This window comes from Cariama cristata, unplaced genomic scaffold, assembly GCF_000690535.1.
Source record: "Cariama cristata isolate BGI_N322 unplaced genomic scaffold, ASM69053v1 scaffold20390, whole genome shotgun sequence".
Lineage (NCBI taxonomy): Eukaryota > Metazoa > Chordata > Aves > Cariamiformes > Cariamidae > Cariama > Cariama cristata.
In genome coordinates this window covers 2192-13782 of record NW_009594370.1, presented here as the reverse complement: position 1 = coordinate 13782, position 11591 = coordinate 2192, and the positions used below count along the sequence as shown (strand labels likewise).

Sequence of the window (11591 nt, the reverse complement as noted above, 5' to 3'; positions counted from 1 at the left end):
AGGTCCTTCTCAGATACTCCTTTTTATGTTCACATTCTACAAGTGTTAGAAGTGGTACCTAAAAAATTTAAAGGAGAAGGATTTAATTCATGTCAAAGAAGCACTGAAGTGTTTGTATTGGGCCTTTAGCTGCTGAGCTCCTTCTTTGAAGTACTCCATTTTTCAGTTGGCTAACATGACCTTCTTTATACAATTGAAGTGTTTTGAGTTCCAGAGCTGCCTACTTTTACATCAATATCAGAGCTTCTTGGGGATGTGTCTGTAAATTAAAACTGCCGCCTGTTCTAGCTTACAGAGAGTGCTAGGCTCTGCCCTATTTCAACTAATGGCTGCTTAGAGTATTCCCCCAGACCCTCCGACGAGAGGCACTGCGAATGAGTGCCGCGTTGAAAATGCTTCCTTACCACAGTTTGGAACCTGGAGTTTGCTATGGATACCTCAAATGCTTTTCAGTTGGTTTCTGGTCTCTTTGCATTTCACTTTGTCTCCCTGTGAGTAGAACTGCAGGAAATCTACAGGGCAAGATCAAGAATGTTCTTGGTGCCATGAGTCAAACACCAACTCAGTTTGAATGAAAGACACCTATTTGTAAATTTGTTCCACAACTTGTTCTGTTTGGTAGCTAAGGCTGCTTGACTCCTCTTGTTCCCAAATTGATTCTCCAGGTTCTGTCAGACTTTTGGCAGTGTCCATGAACGGAAGTGACTGTGCTGAGGCACAAGTCATGTAGCTTTATTCTGCTCTGGATTATCTAAAATACTGCATCGTTTTCCTGTCAGAATACCTCCAGCAGCCTTTTCTGATTGCCTTCTGGAAATGGAAATTATTCTTGCATCCTCTGATGATTAAAATTTTAAACTTCCAATAAATGCAGCTTCTCCAGTGAAAGACTGTATCTGAGCTTCTTTAGGCATGCCCAGTTATAGGCATACTTAGTTCCCTCAAGATATTTTAGGTAGTTACTCCATTCATACTTTGCTAGTTTGAATAAAAGTGCTTGCACTTTGAAGGAATTTGAGCTACAGATAGATGCCTCTGTCATAAAATGAGTCATGCTGATAAGATTCCTTAAAGGCGCCGAGGTTCAAACCAGTGAGACACAGTAGTGAGGGGCCATGTTGACTTAATGTGTATTGTGTCGGCTGAACTGTACTGCATCTGAAACAGGCTGGCTCGTAGTCAGGCTCCTCAGGTGCTTCTGTTCCAAATTCTCCTGTGCTTTCAGTTTTGGGGTTGGTGGGAGGTATGCAGCCTCAAATATAGGCATGCCCAGATTAATTTTAAATTAAAAGGAAAATAGAATTGCATTAGCAGTGCAATTGGATTGATGCCTGAGTTGTTACAGCTTGAGCTGCTGCATTTCTGACTCAAATGCCAGTAGTACTGATGTTTTTCCCCCATGCCCTCCAAGTCATTTAGCTCAAGTTAGAAAGGGGTGATTGTGGAAAACTCATTTGAGAATAAACACTTGAGTTCCATACCTCAAGTTAACACTAAAATAGGTTAGCCGTATTTTTATCTGGAACTTCATTTCATCCCAAGTGGAGATGATAAAATATCCTTCAAAAACCACTGTAGAACAGAACTGCTGTCAGAAGATATTTTTTTTTGTATGTTCACAACAGGGTATTGAGGCTGTTGTATGTAACTTTTCTTTTGTGAAGTTAAGTTGTTCTTTCACTGAGACTTGTATGCAGTGTGATAACCGAATTCCATTGCAGTCAGAATTTGCATTTGTTATAGTAGTCATCTTAAGGCCTTGCTCTTGTCTGTGAAAGGCAGAGGTACATACTTCAAAGACAAAGAAGGCATTAGCTTTCTGTTGAAGTAGATCAAAGGAATTCAAGCACAGACTCTTTAGCGAGGAAAATCACAAGAGGCTCCCACCATTACAACTTAGTGCCTATTCAAGTTGATCAGGCTTTCTATTAAAGAATCCTGACTGAGAGGCTGAAAGCCCTTTTAGTCAGAGGGGAGAACACCCTTTGTGGCTTTTTTAGATGCATTTCAGTAATTGAGATGTACAACTGTAGCATGCAGCTTGCGCAACACATTTTTAAAACACTATTCTATAAACTTGTTATGGTGACTTTCATATTCAGGTTTTGAGGTCAGACTTAAAGTCCTGTGTAGTGAGGAGGTTCAGCCTCCTCTTGTAGGAGGAGTAAACACCACTTACTTAAATTGTCAGTATCTGCATTGTGCAGAAACCCAATTTATTACCTACCAGTAACTGGAATTCAAGATGAACTGCTCATGTATTCACTCTTTTGCTTTTCTGTCCTTTTCCCTGCTTCTGGGTCATATTATACCTGAATCTGGAGCTTAATATAGCCAGAGCAGTCAGTCTACTATTTTTTTTAAATCCTCTTTAGTACCTCATACCTTTTAATTAGTTGTTTCTAAAACATTTGAAACCACAGGGTACTGAACTGCCACCGCTGTTACTGAGCTTATGCTTACAGACAGTTTTAGCAAAGATGTTGGGCTGGCAGCTCCCAGCGAAGAGCAGCAGGCAGCAGATTCTGCAGGCTTGAACTGACTGGGAAGTGCTTCGGTTAGAGGTGTTTGATCTTAACTGGCCTGTGGGTTACAAAACTTTTTTTCTGAGCAGCTTTCTTTGGTTTTGCTGTCATATGAACAAATGTTTACAGTTCTGTGTGATTGCGAGCAGCACTGGAAGGGTGCCTGTGTACTTTAGGTTGAGGACAACGTCCTTGCGCTTTTTGGGCTGGGGGGTGGACACTGCAGACATACTGCAGCATTTGGGAATTCTCTTGGAAAGGGGGCCTGCAGTCCACTCCTGCTCTAAAACTCACAGTGCCTTCTCAGTAGCTCTTGCTTATTCCCCAGAATCCCATGCATTCTGGAGTACTCCACTTTTTCAGTGGCATGGGATAGGTATAATATATTGATATGCAGATTTTGAGCAAGAACTTATAAAACACTTGGGGAAAAAAACTAATCAACACATTACCAAATGTTTCTGTTCTTTAATATCTTTACCACTCTGGAAAAAACTGTGTGGTTTGATCTTTAAAGTGACGTAGCAAAAGAATGTCCATTTCTTTTCTCCTCTGCAAACCTTTCCCTTACTGTCTAAATGTATTTCTAGATTTGTAATGTATACCAGACCTCTGTTTCTGCTGATTCATTTTGCTCTGTTTTACCAGTCCATTAAATTGAAGGCGTAGGAAACGGAGCTGTGAGAATCTCATTTAGCCTACCAGTAGTTTGGTGCGAAGTACCAGTGAGTCCTGCAGGTCTCTAGAACTAGGGAAGTTTACAACTTTGTCAATAAGTGATAGATTCTGCACTCCAGGAGTTTCTCAGTGATACAGTAATTCTCGTAGTAACATGCCAGTAGCAACTGAAATTCGTGAGTTTGTGTACAGACAGACTTCCAGAGTCATCACAAGCATTTTAGGGTGCTCCAGTGACAATACACAATCACTGCAGCTGTAGCATTGCACAGCTGTCAGTATAGCTGCCTGCATGATGATTTAAATATCTCATGATATTAGTTTAAAAAACTTAATTTACTCAGGCTTTTTGTGTCCATATGGGAATACACTAGGATAAATGTTGCTTTTTAAAATGCAATTTTAACTTGGTTTTACCCTTTCTTTCCCCAGTATGTTGTGGTGAGCAGTAAAAAGATACTGTTCTACAATGATGAAAAGGACAAGGACCAGTCTAATCCATCCATGGTACTAGATATAGAGTAAGTAAAGTTACTGTGAGTTTTGGATACAAATTGGCAAAAGAGCATTGTGTGTGAGAACTGATAACAAATCTAGAAGCTTGGAATCAAAATTCCATAAATAATTTTTAATTTCCCATACTAGTTGGAAAACGTCTGTTTATCTGTATTTCAGGGTGCTGTTAACAGAAGCTACTACTTTTTCTTTCTCCTGCTATTGCTAAAAGTCAGAGAAAAAGTTAAATAACAATAGTGTGGCACTGTTTGTAGTCACTGGTCTGAAGTTACAGAAATGAAGGGCCTCGTCTTGTTATGACACAGAAAGGTCAGAGACAGTGGAACCTACATATTATGCTATCTCTTTTTATGATTCAGTGTAATGACTGTTTTTTCCAGTCAACAGTTGCTTTCTAAAGCCAGGCATGATGGTTATGGGATAGTTAGGGAACTGGCTGGCTGATTTTAGGTCTCATCCCCTTGCTTCATACCTTTTTCTTGCTGTCTGAGAAAGGATCAGTGTGATCAAGCCCAAAGCATTTCTAACTTTTCCAGATGGTTTCTGTTTAGAGTGACAAAATAAATGAATTGTAATACCTTTACATCTGTTATACATGAGGAAAATTGTGTCAAATATCACTGAAGCCCATTGCTGATACATGACTGAGTGTGATGTTTGAACAGCTGATGGACATTATGGGACCTTATAGAGTAGTAATTGAAAAAAGGTCTTAAAATTCGGGGATAGGTCTATCACTGACTACCAAACACAGTGGTCTGGAAGGAATCTCGAACTCAGGAAGTGCTTAAGCTGCCAATTGCTCGTAACCAGGAAAAGAGTTATTTTCTCTCTGAGCCATTTCTTATTCTCTTTTCATAAACATCTGTTACAGCAACTGTTGAAAACAGGATGTTGGGATAGATGGACTTACAGTCTTGACCCAGTATGAGATGATGTTTGTTCCAACTTTAATAGCATTTTCAACAGCTGGTGCCCTAGATTGCCTTTTGTGATGTTCTGGCATTGATTTGTTTATCAACTGATAACATGATTTAGTAAAAAAATTAATGAGTAGTACTTCATGTGGTTACTTCCATCCAGGGTTATCAATAAGCTTTTCTAGCAATAATCAGTTAGACTTCCCAGTGTTCTGAGGAAGAATTTGAAAGCATTTTTCTCAGGTAAATTTGCCACGATGGACTTTCAACCCATAGTAAGATAATCCTCTTTCCATGCTATCAAATGTTTTGGTCTTACTTGGGTAGACAAGATCTATACGATTTATGAATTAATTCCTAAAATCATATTGCAGCCTTGAAGTATACTGTATTGCTTGCATAAACAAGATTTGTAAGAACTTCAAAACACTTTGATAACTGTTTTGGAAAGATACATAGCCTTTTAGCTTTTTCTGATTCATGTTTCTTCTAATCTAGTAAGCTGTTCCATGTCCGGCCTGTAACTCAAGGAGATGTATATAGAGCTGAAACTGAAGAAATTCCTAAAATATTCCAGGTAAAAAGAAGTGTATTCTCATTTCTATTTAACTCTTGAAAAAGTTTGGTGCCTTCTTCAAAAAGTGTATGAAAATATGTAGTGCTTCAACAATAACACAGCAATATTCTTTTTCAGATTCTTTATGCTAATGAGGGGGAATGCAGGAAGGATTTGGAGGTAGAATCAGTACAGCCAACAGAGAAGACAAATTTTCTAAATCACAAAGGCCATGAATTTATTCCAACGTTATACCACTTTCCAGCCAACTGTGAGGCCTGTGCCAAACCTCTTTGGCATGTCTTTAAACCTCCTGCTGCCCTAGAATGTCGAAGATGCCATGTGAAGTGCCATAGAGACCACTTGGATAAAAAGGAGGAATTAATTGCACCATGCAAAGGTATACTCATGGGTTTTTGCGTTCTGTATTCTCAGCATGGTTTAGCCAGACCTGCTAAACAATCAGAGGCAAATAAAAGCACTTTAAAGTTTTCTAGTCTAGTTTTATTATTTTAGATGTGAAAGGTGCTGTTAACATAATAGACTGTTAACGCTGCTTCTGAACAGGTGGCTGTGGCAAGCCTCTGTAGGGAGGCCTTTGGTAGTGTAACTGATGTGGCTCTGCTGAGCGCCTTAAGAGCATGTGGTCCCTAGAGGTTTGTGCCCAAGTACTGGGCAGCTCCTTGGTTCCCAGACCATTCTGCCTGTGTACTTACACATGGCCCACATTAGGGATAATGTAGTGGCCACATCACCAAGCTTTGCTAAGACCTTCAAGAATGGTTCTTCAGCCACTTCACAGATTGGAATAGAGGCTGCTTCTCTGTGCTCCTGTGAAGCCGAGCATTTGGGGTATGTACTCTGGAATTCAGCCGTAAGGCACTCGCACAGCTTTCCAGCTTACGACTGCAATCAGTGTAAGTTTTTCTCATTTCTTGACTATTAACGTTAGACTCGAGAATCTTAATGCAGAGCAACAAATATTGAAAGAAACTGTATTCCTAATTTCCCCTGCTGTTTGTTGTCTTCCAAAAATATACAAACAAATCCAATACAAGTATGTATATAGGTGCCATTGTTCTTTCCAGTGGCACACCATGTATGTTATACACTTATTTTGATGAGTCCTGGTTTTCACTGAATTATCTTCCTCCTTTTACTTCTAGTGAGTTACGATGTAACTTCAGCAAGAGATATGCTGTTATTGGCATCCTGTCAAGATGAACAGAAGAAGTGGGTGACTCATTTAGTAAAGAAGATCCCTAAGACACCACCATCTACTTTTGTTCGTGCTTCTCCTAGAACTATGTCTACAAGATCCTCAGCAAATCAGTCATTCCGAAAAGTTGTTAAAAATACGTCTGGAAAAACCAGGTGAGAAATAAACTACAAAAGCTATGGATCTTTTTAACTAAAAAAATCCCTGTTTATAAATCCTATTTAATGTGAAATTGCAAAATTTCAGGAAGGAACAGACAGAATTCTCCTGCTAAATTTATTGGTTCTTTGGATTTGGAAAGGTACCGTAGAGATGGCAGTGCCTGGCCTGCCAGTGCATCTGAGGGAGCTGGTTGCATCTTTTCCTGTTTAAAGGCAAGGCTCAGTAGATGTATCAGCAATGGCATTTCACTGCAAGTATGATCCACGTAGTCATTCATGGATTGACTCATAGAGCTTGTGTAAGCTAGAAGTCTTCTGCAAATGGGGGTGAAATGAGAAACTTACAGATTCTCAGTCTGTTACGCCATTTCTTTTGGTACGAGGCAGCTTAAATACGAATTCCATTCTTTCTCCCTGCTTACTTACTCCCTCTCTTCTCCAATCCCAGCAGTTGTTTTTGTAAGTAGTTTGTGACCCTATGCATTAACCAGGGCAAGATTTAAAATACACCTTTTTTTTAGTGCTAGGTTACTGTAAGCTGATTTTTAACCTGCATTAGCTTCCTCATACAGTATGTGTGTTCCTTTCCCACAAAATAACTGATTAGGCCTACAGCATGAGGTAGGGAAGGAGTCTTCCTAGATTGGCAAGGCTACCAAAATAAATGTCGTGCAAACATTCCTTGCGTGTGAAGTGCAATAAAAGCAAACTTTTGCATGTAAAGAGACACTGGATATATCATGAAACCTCCTCCTGCAGAGGAGAGTAGGGAGAAAACCTGAAAGAATCAAAGGGTGCTGATTTTCTTGTCCCCATAATTAACACTAAAACGTAAGTGATTATAGTTTTGAGATACTAATATATTCAGTGAAGGCCCTCAAGATAATCTCATCCAGGAAAATTACTTTAGGCCTCGAATACAAAGCTGTCAATATAAAAACCAGCGATGTTGCGGGTAGTATTGTGTTAGAGATAATAATCAATGCAGCACCATGAGGAGGACATACAAGAAATCTGTGAGCAGCAGTTAAGAACACGTAGCTGTGCTAGAGTATTTGGGGGAGAAACCAGATTCACAAGCACTGAACAAAGTCTCAGTTTGCCGGTTATAGTTCACATACACATTGTATCAGCACAGTTGAGGTGTTTTGTTTTAATATATTTGGACTTGGGCAACTGATCAAGTTAATGCACGTTTAAAACGAAAAAAGCCCGAACAACCAAAACTCCTGTGCATCAGATGAGCTCTGGCAACTGCATGTGCGTGCTCTTAGCCCTAGAGAGAGCCTTTGCATGTCCTGCAAGTGAGAGAGGGTCGCCTTGCCTTTGCCATGAATACACCCATGATTGTTTACTCTTAATCGTTTACTTGTAAAGCTGCAGTAATACTATCCTCTGTCTGATCTCTGTCTTCATTTAATGGTGTTTGAAATTAAGAACAGTTCGTGGTAGATGGTGTAGGTATGATCTTAGTATTGCACCATGTCAATTGAAAAAATGCTTTGTTAATGTAAAATAAGGCATTTTCTTCACTGAAGCTCCTGGCAAACATGCACTACTAGTGTTATGAAGCTAATTTTTATATTTTGTTATTAATTGTCCGTTTTCTTCTTTGTTCCAGCTAACCACATGTACAGTGCTTAATGGAATCTCATGGGATGCGGTCTGAGAAGCAGGGCTTTTTTTAACCACACAGAGCAGTGCAGACGGGCTGTTGTTCCTTTCAACATAACTATCACAGGCTTCAGGGTTAAGATTGCTATTACTGTCTCCTCCTTGCTTTGGCACAAAAGCACGCTGAGGGTGTTTAATTGCGGGTTTGCCTAAAGGTAGATTAGTTTAATTATTACTATGTAATGCAAGTTAAAGCAAATAAAGCTTAGCTAGGTGTATAAAAAAAAAAAGGTGCTGCCTTTTGGGATTTAAAAAAGAAAGCCTGTCAATCATGATGAAATGCAGCCAACTTTCTTCATATCAGTGAAAGAAAAGGACTGTTTACCCTGGGAAGGGGATATTTATGTCAAGATGAGCATATGAAATGGAGTGGAAGAGGAAGGTTTCCTCAATGAGAAGGACTGCAATTGCTTTCAAGACTCAAAGTCGTGCTCTTGAAGACTGCAGAACTAGCTTGAAAATGAAGCCTTATCACTTGAACTTCAGTGCCTTCACTGCAGAGTTCTTAACGGCCTTAATGCTAACCACCCACCATGGAATGGATCAGAGTGTTAACTATTTTGCATTATGCTTTACAAAATACTGATTCAGCAGGTTTGTAAAGGGGGGAAAACAAGTAATTGCCTTTAATCTATGCATTTTTGCCAAGCCATACCGAATTATTTTACTATTAGAGGCATTAGAAACTAACAGTAAAAAGAACCACCAAGTTTGGAAGCATATTTTGGGGTACATCATTTCTATAACTGTATAATGTATTGCCTTACAATTTTAAGTGATAATGTACATTAACGAACATTTAAGAAATATATGCACTGTTTGAACTGTAAATTATTCTTAGAACACTTTTACTGGGTTATACATTGTCCTTTTAGTGCCTTAATTTGAGATAATTGTATTATTGCCATGTCAATAAATGTAGAAATCTAAAACTAAACAAAGGAAACCTCTAAAAAAACTATTGCATATCAGTGGTTTTTACTGAATTTTAATTGGTTGAAGTATTGTAGATGCTAGATGCGTTTTCTAAATTAAGTACAATCTTTGAATGAAAATTCCTCTTACAAAGAAAGACTGATTCTGGTTCATAAGCCAAGAGATGTGTGGGCAATGCAAAACAAAAAAAGAAAGCATGTAACGCAGAAGCTCCGGGTAATTCAGGAATTTCAGCAAATGCTGTCAGACTCTTGCTTTGTAGCAGGAATACATTCATGGTATGGGCAGTATGGTTTTATTTTATTTTATTTCTTAACCAAATACCTCCTCAGTAATTTATAATGGCTTTGCAGTTGTATATTAAATAAGAAGCACTGGAAAACTGATGCGTCCTTGGGACGATTTGCATGTTTCAAGTGGTATTGAAAGCCGCACTGATGGATATGTAATAATAAACATATCTGTTCTTAATATGGCAATGACTCTGTGCTCATTTAATGAGAAATAAAGTAATTTATGGAAAGACCCTTTTGAAAATGACTGGCATGGTGTTTTCTCCTGACTGCAGCTTATACATCTTTCTGAGCATTCAGACATTTGCAACAGCTTCCTAGCACAAGGTGCATGCATTTGCAACGTAATGCCTAGGGGACTCAAACTTTTTTTTTTTACTATTCTACATGAATAAGTAAATACTGTATAAAATAGCTTTTTTCATTCCCTTATTCTCATGGTCTGCTGGAGGACCCTAATTTATATTTATTATTCAACCACCACCCTGAGCTTGCCTTGTGATTGCTTCGTCCCTCACAATGCAGGTTTGGAGCTTCAGAAATCCCACTTATTTGGGGCAGGGAACCCTGTTCAAAAAAACTATGGGTGTTGGTTTTTTTGGTGGAGGGTTTGGGTTTTGGTTTTGGTTTGGTGTGGTGGTTTGGTGGGGTTTTTTAGGTTTCTTTTTTTGAACAGCCTGTGCATCCCATAAAGCCAAGTGTCCATAAACCTCCCTGGGTAATCCGCCAAGGCCTGTAGAAAAACGGAGTAGTAAGGACAAATTAGATGTGAATGACTGTGTGTCCTTTGAAGGTCATGGAGCTGGGAAGTACAGATAAATAGAAGCAGGTGATGTGGTAATTTCAGAAAGTTCCTCTATGTTGAGCTTGCTGTATCAGAAATATCAGCAATTTCAAAGCTGTGGCTGGACCACACTAAAGACAACCTTCCAGATTGCCAATCGCAGTGACTGTTAGCTTGCCAAGCAAAAAGGGATAATTAGGACCTGCTTTAATCTCCAGAGGGGAAATAATACAGTAAAATGGTTAAATGTATCTTAGTTAAATACATACATTATTATAGGAAATTTAGAGCAATAGAAAAGGCCTATGGTCAGGTCATTCCCCAGACCCAGATTAGGTTTTGGATTGCTTTTCTGCTTTCCTTTATGTGTAACTGGCTACCTCAAAAACTCTTGCTTGAATAATTTCTTAATAAAAAAAAAGTCCTGTGTTGTAGTTCCGTGTTTTATGAATCTGAAAAATAGGATAAAAACTGTTAAGATAGATAATGACTAGTGGGAAGAGGGAAGGATTGTGGAAAAAACAGGTTTGCTTTACAGATTGGCACGTACTATCATTGCCATAGCTTTTTAGCAATGCTGACATCTTGCAATTCTTTTTAAATGCTGATTTTGCTTGGGAAAGTGGCAGCAGACATAATGAAGTGTAAAATTAGATTGACTTGTATGTCTGGGATAAGTTGCAACTGAAATGCTTTAATAATAAAGTCTAGACATGCAAATTACAGTTCGTGTGCCCCAGTATACTGCTGGTGGTGCTTGTTTACTGTAAGCAAGGTGCCTATCTACGGGAACAGCTATACTTTGAATAACAAATTCAGCCAATTCTGCTGTTAGGAAAAGTAATGCCTGCGATCTCATCTGTGCGAGCAGGTATTTCAGGAGAACAAAAAGTAATTACTAAACTTGCAGCAAGCATCAGCTTTACCATCCAGAAAAAAAATCATCAGTGTGCTGCTATGTTCACTACAGCTCCACTTTTTCTAGCTCTTGCCTTATTTTGCTTAGCTTTTACCCTTGTCACTAATGATTCCTCTTTCAGGAACGTTTTGCCTACACTCACCTAATACAGTGCCAGAGAGTCACCAAGAGATGTGAATGTGTAAGCTATGAAGAGCTCACATAAATCAACCTGGCTTTGTTCGTATCAGCGAAGCTGCAGTTTTACACACGGTTTCAGAAATTGAGACATCTGGATTCTTATATGATCATTTTTTGTTGATTTGCCTCCACCGTTTTTCCATTTTCTATTACTGTATTAGGTTGAAAGTTTATTAACATTGGCAGGATGCCACAATCTGCTCTTTTTCATTCCCTCTTCAAGCCCCCCT

At 39.0% G+C, this 11591-nt stretch overlaps 1 protein-coding gene across 1 annotated transcript in view; it reads left to right on the top strand.

Moving 5' to 3' along the window:
• Nucleotides 1–8994, top strand: part of LOC104159778 (rho-associated protein kinase 1-like) — an 18643-nt gene extending 9649 nt beyond the window's left edge. Inside the window, exons 5-9 of the mRNA XM_009697776.1 lie at nucleotides 3636–3724; nucleotides 5138–5216; nucleotides 5334–5595; nucleotides 6362–6569; nucleotides 8197–8994. Coding sequence (XP_009696078.1) covers nucleotides 3636–3724; nucleotides 5138–5216; nucleotides 5334–5595; nucleotides 6362–6569; nucleotides 8197–8200 — 642 coding nt within the window. The 3' untranslated portion in view covers nucleotides 8201–8994. The remainder of the gene's footprint in view (nucleotides 1–3635; nucleotides 3725–5137; nucleotides 5217–5333; nucleotides 5596–6361; nucleotides 6570–8196) is intronic.
• The last annotated feature ends 2597 nt before the right edge of the window (nucleotides 8995–11591 follow it).